Here is a 22,899-nt window from a genome sequence, read left to right as displayed (position 1 = left end):
AGTCTTTGCAGGTTTTTTTTTGTTGGTTTTTTGTTTGGTTTTAAAGCAGAATTGTATTTTTAACTGTTGAACCTCACTGAGCCTCATTTTACAGAGTACTTTCTTTCACTAAATTATAACATTGAAAATGAAAATCTGTGCACTCACAGAATTAGAAGAGCAGATCTGTAAACATACTGGTTGACTTTAGACTCACTTGACTTTCAGTGTACGGTACCAAATTATATAGAAAATAGTCAGAGAAAGAGACAGAACCTACATGCTATTAATGTCCTTGGTTACCATTAGGAAGACTTTTCTGCACTTCAGGTCTTTCAGACTGTGAAACTCATGGTCAGTGACAGGTATCTTAAAATACTTTGAAATATTATCAAACATTTTAAAATACAAAAAGTTAATATGAGGTTTTCATGATTCTGAACAGAGCTTTCATATAAAAGGGTATCTAAGAGTACACCCGGAGACAAAGGATTAAAGATTAATCACTCATTTTAAATTCTCTGTACTACTGTATATCAAAAAGAAACCCTCTTTATTCTTCTCTGAGGACAGACAGATAAAGAGCACAGATAGGATCGCTTTCAACAAATCATCAGAAAAAGAGCACCTGCTTGCACCCAAACTTTTCTCTGCTCGGCATTTTGTCTTGTCTTGATACCACTGTACTCTTCCCACTTCAAATAACTATAGGAAACTTGGGAATGAGAAAAAATGTTTCTAATTTAAAAAATAACTCAAAACAGATGCTGGAATCCCCACTAAACTCTTCCAGCTGCTACTGAACCACTGGCAACCTGAGTCTATTTAATTTGGATACGACTAATGGCAGAGAGGAAAAACTGTCTGCCAGACCTGCACGCCCAAAGAAAGCCAGAAAGTGCGAAAGTGAAAAACATGTCATGGTATTAAATGCATCTTATTGAGATTCTTTGAATGACAGTAAGGTTTTTTTCCTATGGTCAATGGATAAAAATGGTTACTGTTTACTGAGGCTAACTCCAACATAGATAAACAACCATGAGAATCTGTTATATATCAGTCATTGTTACTAATCCCAGTTCTTTTTTTTTTTTTTTAAACAATGTTATGCTGCAATATTCTAAAGATTTGGGCATTAGATTTACGTGCACAAATGAAGAACTTCGGGGTGCTGTTAATATTGATTAAAGTAAGATACCAGAAATTAATATTTAGCAAGGTCATTATGACAGATTGATATGATATACAGGCCCTCAAGCCTGATGTCTTATCATTTCTGAAGAGACAGCCTGTTTGAGAAAAAAAAAAAAAAAGGAAAAGTCTTACAGGTGGCACTGAACTGACAGCAGCATATAATATAAAAGCGCTTTGTCATTCACATAATGTCTGGGGTAATGAAATGAATTCACTTTCTGGCTTCCTCCAGTTTGCAGTGCCAAAGAACACTGTGTTATCAGCACAGATGGAGCATGCATGGTTCTGGAGAAGAGCCTGGTGCAAACTGCAAACAAGCTTCTTTGCATACCAATGAATTCCTGAGAATCAGACCTTTGCTGTCAAGTGACAGGTTTGGAAGCTCTATAAAAATGAACTAATCCCAGTGGTCTTGTCTGACTGCATGTACTGTCAGGCTCAGGACAAGAAATTGGGAAACACAGCACATCTTGCAGTCATGGCTACTACTTTGGTGAGAGATATCAGGCAGATGAGGGATTTCATCCAGGTGCCAACACTATTTTTTTCCCCCCCTAGGGATAGCAGAGTAACAAAAGTACTACAGGCACTGGGACTAACGATGCATCAAAATTTCCAGAAGGAAGAAAGTTTTGAGAATAATTTTATGAATCAAAAACGTTAAAAGCTAAACATAGAAAGGTAGATATAATACAGTCTAAGATGTTAGCCATAAATAAGTGCTATACTACTTAACTTTGTTAAAACAAATCCTTTTTCCATCTGCCCTCCACCTTGGCACAGACATAGTTATTATTATTAATACACATACCGTATTCCTCCTCTTAAAACAAAGAGCTCCTCACCAGTGGGCTTAACGTAAATGTCTTATTTTGCACAATGATCAACTAAAGACACACATGAGCAAACACCTGTACATCTCAGACAAGGGAGAAGGTTGAAAACATCAAACAATGAAGTAACAAGCTTCAAATCTTATTAAACTTGGTATTTTGAATTATCTGACCAGACCATTAAACTCAGGCTGTTTTAAATCCATTTTACAGAATCATACAATGGTGGGGTTTGAAGGGACCTTCTGAAATGATCTGCTCCAACGCCTGCACCAGCAGGGGCACCCAGAGCAGGCTGCCCAGGCCCATGTCCAGGCAGCTTCTGAGATCTCCAAGGAGGAGACTCCATACCCTCCAGGAAACCTGTGCCAGTGCTCAGTCACCTGCACAGTAAAGAAGTGCATCCTGACTTGTATTAACCTTGCAAAAAGCCCATGATTTACTCCTACATATTCCTTAGTAGTTCACTTACTGTATGCCTACCAAGTAATCTTGTACTCTGTGCTCAACGAGGGGTGACCTTACAGTGCTATAGGGAAAATTTTCATGGAGTAAAGCAAACTAGAGTTGGCCCATGCAAAGAACAATTACAGGAAGATGCTTTCAATTTTAAACACAGACAGTAAAACAAATATGAAATAAAATATGAGAAAAAAATGATCATAAAATAGAGGCATACCCATCAACAAACTCAGAAGTCTCTGGACCTTTGAACTCACCCCCACAACTCTGTACAATCCTTGGTCATTTATACCTATTATGCAAAAGGAGTGAAAAAAATGGCAGAAGATCAAACACAGCAATAACAGTCAATTTTAGCATTAAAACTTTTCCGCAGGCAACAAATAAATTATTCTAAAAGTAAGAAAGACTGCATACTATTTACACAGTTGTGAGAACAACTTTATAAATAAAGCACTGCAAGAATCCTTTCATTCTTCTCTGTTTTTGAGGCACACTCACATTATTTTCTGGAAAAGATTCCATTTCAGATACCAGAAATAGGAGCAAACAAGAACTAATCTTTCCTTGAAAAAATCAATTACCATTTTCAGACTTTTAAATGACACTTTGGATGCACCAATGTCCACATTCTAATAATGCAAGAACCAGATCAACAAATGCTAAATTAAGATTCCTTTAATAAGGATAATTTTGCTTTTTTCCCGAAACACATGCTTGACAAACAGAGTTTGGATAAAACAAACTTGAGCCTATTACCAGTTCTCAAAAGCAAGGCTTTTTCAAGTTTGTAAAAGCTCTTCATTTAAGATTCGAGGTCTCATTCCAACCCACTGGAGTCCAAATCTGAGTTAAGTTCAGAAGCACCACCTCAGGTGACTGAGGTCAGTACTTCTGGTTTTGCTGGGGATTAATACAGTAGCCATAAACAGCACTATGTTCTCAGTCCCTTGCTATCATTCCATGTAAACAATGGATCACCTCCCTTTCATTTATTTCTTTCCACTCAAATGCATTCTCTTTATATCATAGTTCTTCACCTACTTTTCCTTTTCTTCATCATACTTGGTTTTATCCCAGGGAAATAAAAATTTTAATATACATTAAAGATATATGAGAGCATTAGAAGAGGAAGAGAAGGATAATGGGACAATACCACGTCTTTTTATCTGTTGTATATTTTCAGAGCCTGTATACTGGGAGGTAAAACATTATAGTCCTGAAGCTGACACAGATGTTTATGAGGCCACATAACAAGGAGAAACCTACAAATACCACCATACTGTGCTTCCATATTCACATTGGCCTAGAAGAGTAGAAACGTCACAAAATACCTGTGTTTCTCCACCAAGGAACTCTTTTCAAATGACAAATTACATGGTATTCTTATTCAAAATATATTTCAGCAAAGGAAGACTTGTGGAGAATTCCCAGTTTCAACACTAAACTGCTTCAACCCAGAGAAGGAAAATTAAAACCAGTCATATGAGGAAAAAATTTCTTCCTGAATAAGTACTAGATGAAGTATGTAAAAACCACCAGTTCTTTAATAAACTGCTGTGAAACACAACCATAATACAAAGCAAAAGTATGGCGTCGAGAAATTCACATTTTCTACATCCTCCTCCTGCCTAGTCTTGCTAAATCTTTTCCCTCTTCTCCCTCTCCCTCCTCTTCCTCACACAGCCTTCAACCTCCTCAACCATCTCTGACATCTTGATGAACTCCTCACAGCTAGTACTGCACAAATCTCTGTCCCAGATGACAGAGGAAACTGATGTGCTATGGCAGTAGCTGCTACTTCTCTCAATTGTTCCACCTGGGCAAAACAGCCTTTTAATTTCTCCAGGATGTCAGCACTGCTGTAACAATGCTAAGCCTTCAGCTGGATCTCATGTTCAGAACTGGCTCAAATTAACACAGTAAGTCAGATCTCCAGAATTTCATCTGTGGTCATCAAAACCACAGCTCTAGAGTATGCTCATAGTTTAACTGTGTGCAAACAACAAAAAAGCAGTTGTGGCCATAATACTACTCTTTTCAGAATATGAAGTTATCAACTCAGATAAGCATGTTTTCCAGCGATCTCCAGAGTAACTCAGTGATGGCATGCTATACAAGTCTTGCAGACTGCCAACACTAAAGGAAAATAAACACAGACTTTGGTCCATTTCAAGCAAGGATGCACTAGGTATCTGTTCTGAGAGCAGCAAGTATGTCCAGGAAAGTTTTGGTACAAAAGTAACAGTAAGCCTTTTAATTCTTTGAAAAAATGCATCACTCTTTTTTAATACGATGCCCACCACTACATTCCACAAAACAAGCCTTCTGCATCATATGCAAGAAATTAAAAAGCTGAAGATACTGTCATAGTCAAATACGCCTCCGCTTTAACTTCTCAGAAGTTGTTTCATCATTTCCTGTGTTACTAACATTAATACTCACAAGAACCAAACTGTGCTGACCCCAAACGTCCACAACATACATTTAATGGCTTAAAAATAATTAAGACCAAATCACAGAAACTACTGCTCAATATTAAAACAGACACAATATGCACAAGTCTCTGAAATTACGGCACATTGAAACTTACACAGTCTTCCAGCAATAATTATGAGTCTGCGATAATGGTTACCAGATAACTGATCAGTTTCAAATTCATCAACCTGAAAAAGCACAGCTAATTGCTAACCGACATCAAGAAGTGCAAAGATAAAATAATATTTCAACATAGCTTTAAATGATACCTTCAAACATACCATTAAATGATGCTTTATTTAAAATACTAACAAAAAAAGTACTATCGAAACAGTACTATTTCTAATTTAATCTGTACATTTCAGATTTTCAGCATACTAAAGACTGATAATACTTGGCATTTACAGAACACAATTGACAAGGTGACTCATTTCAAGGAACAGCTTACCACTGACTAAAATGTTGATGCTCTGTCCTATCTGCTGGCTCAACTTGTCACTATTAGCAGCTCTGATCAGTAAAGCCCTGCAGTGCAATTTTTCTCATATTTACACAGTTTAAAGTTGCTTGGCTCTCCAATACCAGAATTCAGTAATAGGTGCATGATTTGTGAAACATGCTTAGAAAATTAAGATATTTTAAGTAAAAAAGTATTTAGACTATTGTAAGGAAAATATGTCTGCAGTCAAGTAAGTTTACTGCATGGTGCCATGCAACATGTGCCTGACACAGGCTATTAACGGAGGTGCAGATTTAACTGTTTATATCAGATTCCACAGTGCAGAAACAGTCATACAAGAGACAGTTTCAACTCAAGGTAATACCAGATTTCGTTTTTTTACCTGTAAAAGGTTTTCTACTTCCTCCTCACCATCTTCTTTAATTCTCATGAAAAGAAAGATAGCTCAATACTGCCATCTGTCTCCACAGTTCAGATTGGCAGCTCCTGTAGGGCTAAAATCAAGGCAAATGCTACTATTCTCACACTTACCTACCACACGCTCACAAAACAAGCAACTCACAAGCAACAACACACTCACAAAAACATGCACAGAACCTTTAACACTGGAGCAAATAGCTCTTCTGTGCTTCTTTAAACTTTTACTGTTGTTCCATTATTCTAAGGTCAGAATTATAAACAAAATGGAATAATCAAAACAGAATCCCAAAATGTTCTCTCAGACACAAAACATGCATTCACATCCATCCAGAACTGTGCTCCGTATATGACAGACAAGCTCAGCATAACATTGCCTTGACAGCTCAGCACCTTCTATTAGGTAAAGCACAGCCACTGCTATTATCCAGCAACGCAAAAGAACTCTCAATCAGAAGCAAATACATATTTTAACCAAGATGCTATCTTAGATTTTTCTCTTCATTCAAAGCAAATCATTTCGTTCTTGGCTTTGTAAAAGTGAATGTAACCGAGAAAAATTAAGCAGCCATTGACAAGTTTATGTTCAGTATCACTGCTATGCTCTTCTCTCCTCTGAATACCAGACTTTCTGCTATGACATGACAAGACTATTCTCAGTTTCCTCCCACACTAGACTGTCCTCTCTTTCCACCCACACCAACCTCACACCCATTATGATTAAAAGAGATAAAAAGATGGCACACAAGTACAATCTCTCAAAAGGCATCTGTCCTGCTTTTTTTCTGTTGAACATAACTTGCCTTTGATATGCTATCATTAAAGTAAAAAAAGTCAAGTAAAAATTGTTTTAAAAACAAACAGAGGTATAAAATCTGCAGATCTGAAAGACAGATTTTCTTTACCACTGTACCACTTTCCAGTTGAACCCTTGTGAGGCAAACAACTGAGTGTTCTCCTGACCCTCTTTGTGTTTAGCTCAGCAGATATCCAGAGAAGGTCCTGCAGAAAACATAAACTCATCCTCTGGGAATGCTTTAGTTGATCTCACGTACAAGGGCTGCTCTGAAAGTAATGCCTCCTATTTTATTATGCTGGCCCATGACATCAGAGGCAGATGTTGGCAGTATGGCAGTAGAGGTTGAACCTTCCTACCGATATTGTTACATTTTGCTGCTGTGCAACAGATGGCAGCAGTAGGGCAGTCTGACAAAATTACATCTGACATGGATGGGTGTTATGAAGCAAAGGTGTGGAACTGAATTCCTCCATGAGGAAAGAAATGGTACCCACTGACATTCATTGACGCTGAATATTCTTGGAGATCAAGCAGTGGGTGCAAGCACACTGAGGTGGCATATAGTGCATTTCAACACTGGCAACAGCGACGGTGGGTCACCTCCAATGGTGCAGATTTTTACAAGTATGGCATGCAGGCTCCTGTTAATCAATGGCAAAAACGCATAGCTACTGGTGGTGACTGTTGAGAAACAGTGTTTTGTAGCTGAGAATTTGCTCTGTCAACTAGTGTTATTGTGCTCTCGCATTTGTAGTACTTTCCATGGAAATAAATAGGAGGCATTACTTTCAGAGCAATCTACATATGAACTCAATATTTTGTTTGCCGAGGTTTTTTTTTGTTTGTTTGCTTTTTAATGCAGTTGATGCTATGTTTAGAATCTGTAAGCTGAAAATCTTCTATACTCCTTGAAATTCTATGGATGAATCAACTTCACTGAACCAAAGATATGTGGACTGCTAAATCCTTGAAAGATAGCAGTAGCTCACCTAAATCCATTCTTGGAACCTTGGGAACTGAAATACTTATTGAATACTGACTTATTTTCCTTAAATATTTTCCACAGTACAAACAATAAATACTTCTTGAACACTGTCTGCACATAGATCTTTTTCCTTTGTCTCCAAATTTGAAGTGTACATAACAGTAAGCCTAATGGCATCCTTGCCTCTGGTGTAAGATTCTAACTCCCAGAAAGGTACTTCAATACTTTTGCTCTTCACTTGCCTCCTTAGCTTTTATCCTTCTTTCTTCAGTGTTTGAACAGATAAGCTTCATTCAAAGTCAGCAAATGGAATACTAAAATTGATTTGTCTATTCCAACAACAAAGGAAAGGTATGGGAATTCCCTTCAAGATTTAGGGTATTATCTTAGTTGTTGTGCACCAGTATTGGCTTCCTTTGTTAATGGAAGAGATATTACCCCCTTTGGAGCATTTCTTGAAAGCACATTTGTTGAAGGAGAACCATACTTAAAAGCCTAGAACTGCACAGAAGAGAGCTCCTGCACTGGCCAGTGTAATCTCTACCATGTAGTCTTTCACAGAGATTTGCAAGGAAACTACATCACATGGTCTGAAAGCAGACCAACCGCTTCATTCTCCATAAACAGGAACGTTTGGTTGGGTTTATCATTACCTCGTGTTTCAACAGCACTGATGCACTTTTTGATGACTGTGAACCCTATCTTATCCAACTGTGCACCTAAAAGAAAAAAAGAGTTTGAAAAGTTTTAAAATGCCATTATAACTACGTCTTTCACTGAAAAAATAAGACAGAACTTAATAACTAGTACTTCTCAGGCAAAACTATGTTAATATTCTGGAACATAAATACTTCTTTTTTTTTCTAGAGAAATACCTCTTTTCTCTCCCACATTCCCACCTAGCCCAAGTAAAAGCATGTTCTAGTGATAGAAGCTACACTGCATCTATACAAAACGGCAGCCTTAGAAGAAGGAGATCTCTAATTAGGTACATCTGTTGGCAGATGCAAAATGGAATTTAACAGTACTTACTGCAACACTGACAACATCTGAGAGAGTTAACCAAATGGGACAAGGAAGCACTTACGATGAAAAAACATCAACAGCACGGTTTTAACTGAGGCCTATCCAAAGCCAAAGGAATTCCCACACTAAGGATACAAGACACATGTATATCATTTCACAGCATTTAAGGATCTGACTAGATAGAAGCAGCTGCATTAACAGAACAACAGCTGAGATCCAGCATTACTTTGTAGTTCCTATCTTACTCTCTTTGTTCACATAAAAACTTCATTTAAAAGCTTATACTGCAAAACTGCCCTTCCTGCCAACATCTGGCTTTCTTGCTTCTGGGGACCTGGTCTTGCACTGCTATAATAAAAATCTGTGGAAAAACTTCTATTAATAAACACCAGGATCCAGCTTTATCCAACAATAATAATTAAAGCATAAATTCTCTGATAAAATTCAAGAAGGATAGTTGTTTTCACTTATGTACTTTACTAACTGAAGAAACCTAAGATTATTTAAAGAAAGCTGTCTCTTCTACTTCCACATTACATAGTTTACATTTTAAATACACGCATTCAGTACCTTTTAAATTAACCATTATTTTCAGCTCCAATTGCTTATAAAGTCATATTCAGATACTTACTTCCCTCTTGTTTTGCATTTGCTTTATTGAAATTGATGAACAGCTAACAAAGAAAGAGTAGAAAGACAAATCAGAGAATTTTATGAAACCAGAAACAAAACACTCCCTATCTTAATGCCTAGTAGGCACAGATACAGCTGTATATATAGATTCTTGGATTATAGCTAAGAAGCATCACCAAACTGTAGGACAAAAGCCGCCTACCTCCTCAGAAAGTAGAGACCTGGAGTTTTTAAGGAACTAAGATTTTCAAAAATTCTCAGCAAATGTGATTCCTTATTGAGAAGAACAAGAGTAGTTGTAGTTACTAAAATGAGTTGTGATTTGAGTGTTCCAGACTCCTGTGGTTCTCTGCAGATTAATTTCTCACAGTTCAATGAAATCACTTGCCGATTCCTGGGAGTTATGTCCCAGTTCAGCATTTCCAGAAGTTCTAAGTTGACTGGACAGCTTACAGACAATATGTGATGGCAGTAAATACCTCTGCAGATTAAAAAAGATCTTTGTAACAACATCAATAAAATGTACTGTTAAAATCACCAGTAGCCAACTAATGTGACAGAGATACGTCTGTGTCACTGACTGGGAAGCATCATTATTTTTGGCCTATAAGACAAATGTAACATTTACAACTGTAAGAAAAATCTGTTGCTGTGTTTCAGTTCTGCACCTTACACCCATTTCTTGGTGTGAAGAAGATATTAAGCAAACTTTAGCTTTTTACCAAGGACACAGATATCTTTTTTCATCTAGTTTTTAAAAAGATAATACCACATAACTAACTAGTGCAAGTCCTGCCACTGGAATACAGTATGTCAGTGAACATGCTTATATTAGACATTTTCTACGATACTAATATCACCACTGTGATGGGAAATCACTCACAATAACAGTGTTGTTATAAAGAAAAATATACTTCATATCAGCATTAATGTACATTGACACTGAGCTTTACCAACTTACTTATCTCTCCTTTTATTTCACTTTTATTCTTTCTTCACTGAATTTATCATTTTGTAAACTACACAAATCCACTTTATTAAGGTACAAATGCGGTTAGAAAGGGAGGAGGGATTTCTCCATTACAGTACATTTGAACATAAAAATATATCACTTACAGCTTCTTTACCATCCAAGGCTTCCATCCACAGCTTCCTGTCCTCCTCAGAAAAGGCCTGCATGGTCACAGGGACTCCAGGCCTGCAATCACATAGAGTAACTGAATTCACCAGCAACTAAAATATGCTATTGTCAAACTCCACTTCCAAGTACAGTCAAAAGCCCATTGTCATAAAGTTGGGGTTTTGCTTAATTATTGAACACTGATTCACTTTGAAATAAAGGGAATAAAAATTATGCACATAGTAGGAAATAAAGAGGATGGAACGGAAAAAGGAAAGCATACATAATCTCCAAAATATTTATTTAGAGCAGTCAATTGTTGATATCATGTTGATTGCAACTCTCGCTGAGAGTTACTGAGCTTTCTGAATTTTCAATAAACTTAGTCTTGTGCTGGTGTGCTATTACACAGGAAAAAAAGAAAGTAATAAAATCAACTTTAAAGCAGTGATACAAATGATCATAGTTATCTCATATTTTATAAAAATAATCTAGCATTAATGCAGTATGTCATTACAGAACTCCACTATTATAACATTCCTAACAAGCAAAGATGGATAGCCATGGAACAAAGGGCTTACAGAACAGAGATTAACATAAATCCATGAATTTATATCATAGGAAAAGAAAATGAGTAATGGTGTAGTTCAGCATAGCACACAAAATAAGGAGAATTCAAAGAAGAATATGTTGTTTGGATAAATATTTTTTCTACCAATTAAAAAAACACTTTATTCAACCCCCCAGTATTTTTGGCAAATATGTAAATCTCACCATAGGTAGACAGACAGACAGAAATAAATAATTAATAACATTCCATTTTCTCTCTCTTTTTCATATTTAAGCTATTTTCAAGTAGTAAAACAGCTGCAGGGAAAAATGTTTTCTAAAAAATATAACATTGAGAAAACAAGCACAAATTTTACTTTTACTTCAAAACTGTAACAGTTTGCACACTTTATATTTGTATATCCAGAGACATTTCTATTTTGATTTTACCTTGCCAAAAAAAAATTATCAAAATCATGTCAAAGTTACATTTGTGCAAGGCATACTTTTTGGTAAAATTTTAACTGTCAAGCTATCAAACTTCATCACCTTAAAGCAATAGTCAAAATCAGCATATTCTGCACAAAATATTATTTATTAGTCAATCAAACTGAAGTTGAAAGAGAAAAAAAATAATTTTGGCTTCCTTTTATAAAGAAAAATCTGTAAACATTCAAGTAGCAGATCCAAACAAAAAATGCTCAGGTCACTTACAATGCTGAACATTTCCTACAGAAAAGTCCTTCCTAAAATTCTCTGGTCGCCCCTCCTTCCAAAGCACAGGAATAAAGAACATCCCATGACCAGCCACCAGTTTGTTCATTATTTTATTACTTGAACAAGTTGAGGGATAAGTGTGTCCTGAACTGATACCAAAGGAAATGAGTTAATGGTCTGCAGCATGGAACTAATCTCCATGGGAACATCTCAGTACTACACACATATATTATTAAAAGATAAATGTGTGATATCAAGGTCACAGTGGACCAGTTGTGTCTATTAGATCTAGACAGAAAGACAGATTGTATTTTTCCCACTTTTACAAGAAGAGAATGAAAAATTGTTCTGCAGGATCAATCAAACACTGCTATCCATCCATTTCTGTTTAACTCCAAGTAACAGAATTCAAGACACGCTGAAGTGGATCAACTGACATTTCTCATGGTACTTTTTCAGTTGGGAATCTGGTTTTCATACTGATCAATGCTCTGACCTGAGAAGAGTTGCTTTCAAGAGCTAAAATGTTCACTCTAATTCCTATCATCAGTGCAGTGCTATAGCAATTATACCACATCTCTATCAAATCAAAAATGCAAGTTCAGGCCCCTGCTGTAGACTTATGACAAAAGTCACCTGTGCTGCAAATAGTATCAGCCACACAAGCTGACTGTTTTCAGATGCAGTGGTAGGTTTTTTTACCTACTTTTTTACACTTTACCCAGTGTTTGCTACAGAAACAAGCATGCCTTGGGTGGACTAGACTGACTGGCCACATCAACTAAGCACAGCGTCTGATCCAAGACAATACATGTGCCTGTGATCCTTATCAGAGACATATTTCCAGAATACCAGCAACCATAGGATAAAGGAGACAAGCAACATTGACCATACTTCATTTAAAGTGAAGAGAGTTATGATTCTGATGGGGAAAGAAAAGCTGCCAAACCTTAAGATCCACTACATTACAGAAAAGAACACAATTAATTGGTAGAAGGAATAAGCTCAAAAGGGGTGAGTGAGAAAACTTGGTAACATTTCGTCAACTTCCATTTAGTATTTAATGCACCAAAAGAACATGGGATAACCACAGCCTTATTTAACTGCAATGCCCTATTAGGTTAGATTCTCTCATCTTCATAAATGAAGGAAGACTAAAATGCCGATGAAAAGCAGTATTCATTATATTTGAAGATCCTCTAAGCAAAATATATAAATAAGCAATTCTTCTCTTTTGAAATAAAGCAGTAGAATGGTAGCATTTTGAAAAGGCAGAGGCAACAATGTTCAAAATGGATAATGTCGTATTACACTTGTCACATCCCACCAGTAAGAGGAGGGAAGAGGAGAGCCAGAAAAACTGCAAATGATATTATTCCCGGTCTGAAAATCCAGCATAATCCAACAGCAACATGATGCTTTTGGAAAGCAGGCCTATGATACAAAATGGCCATGATTGTATGAATTATCCAGTTTTTCATGATGGCTACACGCACTTCTATTTAAGCCACAACACTTTACCCACAATAACAGCAATTCATAACAGTTTCCTTATTTTCATCGGCACTTTTACGTGATACCTCAGACAATGTCTAGATTTTGATTTAGATCCTCAGTAGTTCTGCTACACAAAACTGAGGTAAAATGCAGTAAACTATGACAGTGCTTGCAGGCTGCTCCAATGACTATTTCCCATTGGCAGCTTGAATGAGCACCGAAAAAAAGGAGGACAGCAATACTGCAGCAGTTTTTACTACTAGTTAGAAACAGTCCTTTCTAGTGTTTCGTAAGCTTACCTGTCTGAAGATTCTAAGTCAAAACAGAATCGCCTGTCAATAGTATCTACGTTTCTTTTGGTGCAATAAGTAAGGATGAAGAGTTCCCCATCACCCTGTGAAAAGAGAGTTTTTATATGCTTGACCCAGTAATTGAAAGCTTCATTCTTCTATTTTATGCCAGACATAGCAATCTCCATATTAAAGGCCAACTAAAACAAACCTTTATTTACTCTCTGGAATCTTTCTTACAGAACCTGTCCTTTCTTCGAGACCAACCAACACTAGATCATGTTTTACCCTGAAGAGTTGAGAAATTAAATACACAAATTTATCTGTGAATGCCACATGACTTGTAACAGTTTTAATCAGAATTAACTGTACATTTCAATTATTTTGTCTTATTCAACATCTCCAAAGGCAGGTTTATGAAAGAAAAATTGCACTGAGGGTTTCAAAATAAGAGATTTTCTAATGCAGCAAAACTGGCTTCATAAATGTTTTAGAATGCCATATAGTTACACACATACTTTATTAACTAAAATGGCTTATTACAGTTAGAACAAATCAGTAGAAAAAAAAATCAGAAAAGTATTAAAATGATTAAGGAAACCAAACTTTTGGAGATTTTGAAATACTATCCCCAATTCAATATATTTGTAAATATACACAGCCCCCTAATTACAAGAGCCATCTTCCACGAATGGGACGTAATTCTCAGAAAAAATTCCAACAATGTGATTTCTAACCAAATTTGAAGACAGAGTGTGCTGCATTTACAGGAAGATCGACCTGAGTGTTGTTTTCCATCTTTGGACATCTTTTCTCCTTGTAAAAAAATGCTTTTCATATGTATTAATACACTCATTAAATGTTTAATCTCTGAAGGTGCTGAGCAGCTTCAACTCCCAAGTATTTCAGCAGGAATAAAAGCCATTCAAAGATCAACAGAGTCTTGAGTACTTCAGATTCCATCAGAGACATTTAAAATTACATTCAGTTGCCAGTACAATTTATATTCCTACTAAAATCCTCTTTTCCAGTTCCTCTTCTAGTACTTACATCTATGAAAAAAAATCTGACTGGAGAGCATAAGAAAGAAAATTTTTAATCTATCACATTTTCTCAGTTTATATTTTAACAAGTCACATACCTCACGAATAAACCAGATTCTATCTAAATGGCACAACAGTGCACAGTAAGTGTCTCTTCTTCTCTGGACTTCTAAAAACAAGCAACTGAAAAGTCTGCAGAAGGCTTGTTTATTAGTTCATTCCATTACCTTACGTTAATGTCCTTAAATGGCAGACTGAATTGCAGGAAGAAAGAAAACAAAAGAGCAGAGAGATGCAGAGAAAAAAGACTTGACACATCTTTTCTGACAGAACCTTGCATCTTCATGGAGGGCACAAATGAGATTAAAATACAAGAATATACTTACAGCTTTCCCTCCTGATCTATGTTCAAATGGAATCATGGTGAACTTCTTTGTCTCTTTCCTATATGTGCAGTAGTGCTTCACCCAACTGGAACCAAAGGGAGCAGGCCCTACATAAAATGGAAGCATTAACTAGTTTGTACTGTTTCAAACTTGTTTGTTTCCTTCTCCTGCTTTCCAAAGTGACACTTAGAAGTCCTAAATGATTCCTAAGAATGTAGTTTTTTGAAAAAATGTTATCCAAAGTAAAACAAATGTTAAACAATGCTTGCTATTCTAAAAAATTGATATATGCTTCATTTCATGCTCACTGACAAGTTGAAAGAATTATTAATATACATTTATCTCACTACTACAGACAAAACCATTTTTCCCCTATAAAATACATATCCATCCCTTGAAGATTTGACTTTGAACATTTATTTAGATGACTCTGTTTAATAAGCTGTAGATTCTTATTGTCTTCACAATGCTTGCATAAATAAGCTTTGACTACCAGCATTTTATGGGCAATATAAGAATACAACAATATATCTTACTTTTTTCCTGTACATAGAGATAGCCTTCCATTGTGTTGTGGTTTGCTCTTTTATGTTCCTGAGGATTTCTTCTGATCTTGTTCATGAGCTCCTCTACCTCTGACCTTGTTCCTTCAAAACGATTTCGTGTCTAAAACAAGATGGCTAAAAAACATTAGTAAAGGGAGTGCATGAAAGACTTACTCTACCTGGCAGTTATTAAAACAATTATTTGCAAAATGTGAGTACGATTAAAGACCATTTTAGGATTATCGGTGCAAAATTTCTGTACACTTTTATTCTTCAAGTTTTCTGACATTCAAAAGCATTTTCCAAAATAATACATTGATTTGTTCAGAAAGAACTGAAATACTAAATTTTAAAATGAGCTTGGATTTGAAAATTCAAGTTTCCTAAGAAAAGTATTACTACAAATGTTGGCTTAACATGTGAGATCCCTACTATTTATCAGGAAGGAAAAGATTCTCTGTGGTTATTGAAAAAAATATGACAGGAAGGTCACCAATAATTAAACATGGTTAAACCGTTCACATTCCAAATGTTTTGGTCACATGAAAGCTGAATCATGAAAAACAAATACGCATACGTCTAAAGGAAATAAAAAACAAATTAATTCCAGTTTATTATTATTCCTGAATCCCACTCATTTCAATGTTTGCAAGCAGTAGCAAAAGAAATATTTATTAGAATATTGGTAAAAATAATCAGAAAGTAACCATACCACCCATTAATTATACAATAATAGTAAACAAAATAACAGAGAAGCTGACACCTTATGCAAGAAACTCTTCAGCTTCATTTGAAAAACACTGACAATTGGCAATGTACAAATAACAAAACAAGCATGGCAATATCTAGTCTTCACCACGTATCCACTCACTCAAATTGCACAAACTGAAAATATATACTCAAATTCCAAGCTGGTATTTTGCCCAGTTGGTGTATGCATTTTGAGGAAAGCATGTATGTCCAGATGCAAGCCTATATGTCTTCTTGCTTTTTGAAAGCACCTTTATTTTCCTGAAAATTGATCAACTTCTGAAAACAATCCCTTACTTCAATTTTCAGGAAAAGCATGCAGTTGTATGCACAAATGCCTCATACGTATGAACAAGTATCCATTCTTGTACCTAGACAGCTAACAGTATGTGCCTGACTGGCCATCTGTACATGCATACAGATTTATGCTTAGAAGAAATTTATTCATGGGCACAAAGAAAACCCACTCAAGCTGGTCAGAGTAGCCACTCATACCCATGTGTTTTAGAGAGGAAAGCTAAATAAACTCTTTAGGTGATGACTTAAAAACAACTGCCTTGTTACCTTCAAGCAAAACAACTGCTCTGAACCCATCCCACACCCACTGTCTGACTCCCAAGTTACATCTGCTCACAAAACAGGAGTCAGAACCCACAAGAGCTCATTTCCAAGGCTCCAAACAATTTCCAAAGTTCTTTTTCACAATTCCCTAGAAGAACTGCATTAAAAACTATACTCTGTATCCAAGGCAAAGACAGAAATAGTGATAAAGTTCCCATATCTACATCATCCTATTAGAGCACTGACTGCTTCTAGATGTTTTAAATGATTCTGCCAGGATCTTTTCTTGTATGAGTTGTGCAGTGATCACAAATCCAAGCACACTAAATGTGTCCTACAAATGGTGGGAAGGAATGTAATAGGTTCTCAAAACCTCAAAAAAACACCAAAAAAAACCTCCCAGCTGGTGCTTTTCTTAACCTTTTTCCTTCTTCCTATGTGTTTTTCGCTGTCTCTCCTTCAAAGCTACCTCCTGCTCAAAAGTTGTACATAGAGAGCTCTGAATGCACCTAGTAGCACTTGAACATCAGAAGCACAGAATTGTTTTAGTTGAAAGAGACCTTTAAAGGTCATCTAATCCCATCCCCCTGCAATCAACAGAGACATCTGCAGCTAGATCAGGTTGCTCAAAGCCCCATCCAACCTGACGTACAGTGTCTCCAGAGATGTGGCATCCACCACCTCTCTGGGCAACCTGTTCCAGTGCTTCACTATACTTAACACACACAAAAAAAAATCCATATATCCAATCTAAACCTCCCCTCTTTTAGTTTGAAGCCAACTTGTCCTTCGCTTGTCTTCGCTTGTCCTACCACACAACAGATCCTGCTAAAGAGTCTGTCTCCTCCGTACTTATAGGGCCCTTTTAGATACAGAAAGGCCACTGTCAGGTCTCCCTGGAACCGTCTCTTCTCTGGTCTGAACAGCCTCAGCTTTCTCAGCCAGTCCTTACAGGGAGATGTTCCATCCCTGGAAATGTTTTTGTGGCCCTCCTCTGGACGCGCTCCAACAGGTCCATGTCTCTCCTGTACTGAAGACTCCACATCTGGACGCAGTTCTCAAGGTGAGGCCCCAGCAGCTCGGAGAAGAGGGGCAGGATCACCTTCCTCAACCTGCTGACCGTGCTTATTTCCTGCGGCATGTAGTACCAAAACCACCACAGACAGTGGTGGTGCTGCACCTACATTCAGGGTAATGTGCTACTGAAGGAAAAAGGACGCTGCTTCAACACCAGCTTTCTATCTCCCTTTGCGCTGGGACCAAGGGGTCTACCAAAGCTGCTGCATCAGCACTGCAACATCCTCTACCCAAGGAAACCACAGTTTGTTTGTAGGGCAGGAGAGCATGGTCAAGGCTGCAAGGACCCAGGTATGGTGTTGGGCATGGAACTGAGATAACAAGAGAAAAGCCCTAGTTGTACTTCACATGCAAGGCTTGAGGGAGGATGAGGAAATCGAGACAGACCAGACAGATGTTCAGAAGAGAATAAGATTATTTGTTGAAATAATAGGTTCAGTGGAGGTTGGGATAAAAACTGGAGTTTCCTATTTTACTTTATTTCCTTTTTTGGGAGGGCAGGTCTGAGGCATGGTGTGGAAGGGAAATAAAGTAATTCTTGAATTAATGATGACCTGGATGAAAAGTGGGGCAAAGAGGATGGAAAGATAAGGAACTGTTGCAGGACAAAGAGTGAAAAAGCATGTAAAATGCGTGCATGAATACCATGCATATGGTTATTTCCACACATGTACATAATTTCAAACGCTTAGAGAAAGGAAGGCATGGGACCTCCTGGTGCTGAAAAGTTTGGGAGTGGCTACTACATGTCCACTTGTATGTTCATAGAACAATGTAAATAGGGGTTTTCTTATAGGACAGTAAGCAAGGTAGCCCTTCTTCTGCCCTTCTAATATGTGACTTCTGCTGGCAGCTCAGCTGTACTACAGCCAAGTCCTAGATAATTTTTCTTTTGGGACGTTTCATTCACCTTTAACTGCAGAAAATGTGTCACATCCTCATGATCTTTTCAGATTCATCCCTTTATTCTCCTCTTACCACAGAGGTAAGCGTTGTTTCCTTTCTCTCTGCAGCATTTTGAAATACAGTTTGTTCTATCTATTAATAAAAATTAAGCTGACTTCTGCTTATGAAAGAACTGGTATTCAGTACCTCTACTCAACTAAAAAAAAAAAAAAAAAACACCTCCAGAGAAAAATACACAGACTGAGACATACGGAAATAGAGTGAAAAGAAAGGTATCCTGACACATGAAATCACGTCATTGTGTATTATAATAACCCTAATCTTCTCTCCTGCTTTCCTGTCTCCCTATTACTATCTGCTCGTTAAGTCATTTCTAAAAATAAACTGCAACCTCCTGGAAGTACTTTCTGTGTGTTAATTCCAGGTGCCCTTAGAGATTAACAAAACAGATGCACTATAATGCATTGTTTGTAGGAGGGTGAACGGTCTGTTTGCTAACAAAAGTCCTGAGGCACATCTAAGTTAATTTTGAGTCGGTTTTATTTTTTAATAAACCTCAAGAAGAGACCATCTGACTAGAGGCTCTGCCAATCGCACTGCTTCACCCTGTCTTCTTGCTTGCTGCATTCTCAAACCCAAGGTGATCACACTGTACAGTTTGGTGTGAGGGTACAGTAACTAGTGGCAGCCCCGGGTTGCAAACCAACAGGCGGGAGTTGTTTTCTTGTTGTTTTTTGTTTGTTCATTTTGTTTGTTGTTTTTGTTGGTGGTGCTGTTGTTTTTTTAAGAGGATAATAAGAATCCACTGGAATCAGCGCTGATTTGTTGAGCAATGTGCTTGGTTAGCCAGAAGATGGCAATACAACTCTAGAGTTCAGAAGCAATGCACTATGAGGAAAGCCTTGGCAACACAAATATTTTCTGACAAAAATTTTAACAAGCATTAATATCAATCACAACTTACATTTTGTATATTTATCTGCAGGGCCATTTTGTAATGACTGAAGTCTTTAGCAAGTTCATATCCCTGATGATAGAAAGTGAACAAACCCTGAAAAAATGATAGCACCTGAAATACAAACAAGACATTTGTCAGAATGGGAAACTTAATTTATCCAAATACGATTGCTGCATGTAATCTTACCCATAAAGATCAAAGATGACAAAATGATTATTTTTAAACAAACTTCTAGTAATGCTGACCATTTCTGTGCACCTATTTGCATTCAAATTATCAGCAACAGACATTTTGGGGGTGGTCCTGTCCCTGGAATTTCATGTCTCAGTTCTATTTTAAATCTGACCATAAACAATGTATATCACCTATCTCCAAAACTCCCTTATGAGATGTTTTCCATCACCTGCTTTGATACCAATGATGTTTGGAATAAATGTGGACAGAAGGATATAACAAATTTTCTTAGTCACTCTTTCCCTAGTCATTTCCCTGCCTTCTAATAACGACGTTTCATCATAGAGTTAACTGGTTTGGTTGAAAGCAGATGCTATTCTTCCAACATCTTTAGTTATTACCACCTTTTGAATGTGGATCTGACACTCTCTCAGAACTATTAAATTATCTGTGTTGCAGTTTGTGACTTCAGCATTTTGATTCAAAAAAGAATTACTTAGATCATACTGCAAGCTCGGTGAGGGTGCAGTAGAGCCTACCTCTCCTGTTTAGCTCAGATAGCTGGAAAGAAGTAAGTGACACGGGAAAGAACAACTATCTTTATTAAAGAGAACAAATGGAAGAATGTATTTAATGAAGTCTGAAGTTGCATACAAATAAACAATTTTCAAAAATGCAGTTGTGCATATTTTTAAGCATTAAATAAGGGAAACAGTGATAAGAATCTGGTACTAAATAATCACAGTTTACTCATGAAAATTCCAAATACAAATCAAGCAAAAATGTTTAGGTTCTTCAAAAAAGAGAAAGGGACATATTTTGAAAGTAAGATTTGAACAGATTCAATTCCACTTGAAATGAAACACTTCAAACTACCTGATACTGAGTTTTTAGCCAGAGGCACACTTTTAGCATACAAGTGTAGATATAAGTTAACTAACATACTTCTAAGTGCAACCTTCAAATTGAAAAATAATTACTTACATTAGTCAAGGGTAACATTTCAGTGGTTAAAAAATATATTTAAAAAGGTAAAAAAGTCTGACCCCATCATCATTCTTTTGAATCCTCTATTCTAACTCAGACCATAGATCAAGGTGGTTTTTTTTGCAGTACAGCACAAGATTTCATATATTAGCTGAAAATCAACATCAGCAGATCTAACTGTAATGATTAAAATAAGCTTTGAGCTGTTTGGCTACATGTGTCTGGATTAAGAACTTGCACAGATGTAAGAAAGACTGCTTTAAACTCTGTTAAGTCACACAATTGCATGCATCTTCTCAAAAAATAGAGCTCCATGGCTTTTTTCCAATTGCATTCTTTCTCAATCCTTTATGAGTGACTGGGTAGAGTGAATTAATTCACTGGTACTTACAGGTTCCACACACTCAAATTTCTTCCGCTCCTGAATCTCTTGCAACTTGCACACATATTCGAGGGAGAGCTCATAGAAGTGTTTTCTATTCTGCTCCACTTGGTTGTCTGCCTGAACACAAAATATAGCCAATGAAGTTTCAAAGACATTTTTCAGACAGCTTCAAACTGACACAAGTACAGCATACAACTGGTAAGCAATAAGATAATTTGTTCCAGACTAGAACTCATTCATTTACAACTGAGTTCATTCATTTACTTTCAAAGGGAAGCAGTTATTCCCTTTTATTAGATAACACATATTGTGTTGATTCATGAGGCTACATTTTTAGAAACATTCTGGTAACACCTCTTCCAGCTTCTTTTTGATGGAACCTAGCCAAATAAATTAGAGTAAGTACTTGAGCACTGATGTACTAATGCTGAAAAGGGGCATGCCTGAACAGAGAGACAGGGCTAACAGTGTATTCCATCAGAAACAGAGGAGATCATCTCTAGTGAGAATAAATTAGAAAAAAATAATTGCTGAAAACACATTGTTGGTACTGCAAAGAACTGCTGTCCACAGTCAGGATGCTATTAGATCCATCCCACACCCATGCTCACTCTGACTGACAGTAAAGTAAGAAAAAAATAATGTTCATCTATTGGCAGACATTTCACAACTTTCTTTAGATCATTAAGTATTTTAAAATGCAGCCTTATTCATTGCAGCTGATTTTTCTCTCAGCTTTGGTAAAATGCCAACATCATATTGATCAGCTGTATTTCAACTCCAATTCATTCCTACATAAATATTTAACTGTCTAGGATATATGAATTATTTCTTTAAGTTATTATTTACGCTATATGTATCTTCATTCAACTATGAAGCTACAAGAACTGACTAATGGCGATCTTCATTAAAATACATTAAAGAAAGGACAGAGAGGGATACTTTAAATGATTAACACTTAGTCTTTGCACATGTGATAATAGCAAACACCACTGTAAGATCCATTAAAGCTTCTGCACTAAACTAAGTAAGGAAATAGGTGAAAGGCTAGATGAAAGGGTCACATTTATCATCATACACTGTCTTAAATACTAAGGCTATATCCTTCAAGCACTGACTACTATTCTTTAAGAGGATAAGTCAAATAAGCTGAGACAGTTTTTCCTTAAGATGTGCTTTGCTACTCTGTGCTAGAAATCTGTCAGTGGCTAAAGAGGCATAATAACAAATGCCATTAAAGAAAGAAAGCAATTATCCACACGTCATTAAGAAAAAGTGTTTCAAAAAGCAAAGCCATTTTGACGAATCCTGTAAGTGATGCAACAAAGGAATTGTTTGAGTTGTCTGCAAAGCTTACAGTGATGCACACATGTACTGAAGTATAGACATAGGAAAAGACTACACAGCTGGTCTACTAGGACACTTGGCTAATCAGTGGTAAGACTGCTCTAAATACACCAAAGCCACTAGTAAGCCTGTTTTTTTTCACTCATTTCTTGAGTCGTTTTTATTATTATTTTGGGTGTCTGCCCCCCCTCCCAGTTCCCCAAGAACATGATACCGAATACAGCTATTTTATTAATTATTACGCTGTCAAAGAAACAAAGAAATATCACAAAGACCATGCTGCAATGAAATTTCAAGAATATCCCTCCACTAACAGAGTCAAAGACACACTCCACTATGAT

General features: G+C 36.7%; 1 protein-coding gene across 3 annotated transcripts in view; it reads right to left on the bottom strand.

The window, feature by feature from the left end:
- Nucleotides 1-22,899, bottom strand: part of ARHGAP10 (Rho GTPase activating protein 10) — a 140,765-nt gene that overhangs the window by 59,638 nt on the left and 58,228 nt on the right. For 2 of the 3 annotated variants that reach the window (XM_021396393.1, XM_021396392.1), the window contains exons 6-14: nucleotides 21,218-21,328; nucleotides 19,672-19,776; nucleotides 15,405-15,534; nucleotides 14,869-14,975; nucleotides 13,449-13,543; nucleotides 10,383-10,464; nucleotides 9,265-9,307; nucleotides 8,261-8,326; nucleotides 2,686-2,760 (exon numbers count right to left, since the gene is read on the bottom strand). In XM_021396393.1, coding sequence (XP_021252068.1) covers nucleotides 2,686-2,760; nucleotides 8,261-8,326; nucleotides 9,265-9,307; nucleotides 10,383-10,464; nucleotides 13,449-13,543; nucleotides 14,869-14,975; nucleotides 15,405-15,534; nucleotides 19,672-19,776; nucleotides 21,218-21,328 — 814 coding nt within the window. The remainder of the gene's footprint in view (nucleotides 1-2,685; nucleotides 2,761-8,260; nucleotides 8,327-9,264; nucleotides 9,308-10,382; nucleotides 10,465-13,448; nucleotides 13,544-14,868; nucleotides 14,976-15,404; nucleotides 15,535-19,671; nucleotides 19,777-21,217; nucleotides 21,329-22,899) is intronic. The other variant, XM_021396394.1, reaches the window with a different exon arrangement.

This window comes from Numida meleagris, chromosome 4, assembly GCF_002078875.1.
Source record: "Numida meleagris isolate 19003 breed g44 Domestic line chromosome 4, NumMel1.0, whole genome shotgun sequence".
Lineage (NCBI taxonomy): Eukaryota > Metazoa > Chordata > Aves > Galliformes > Numididae > Numida > Numida meleagris.
Note: the sequence above shows the minus strand (reverse complement) of the source record. Positions and strands in the feature narration are given on the sequence as shown.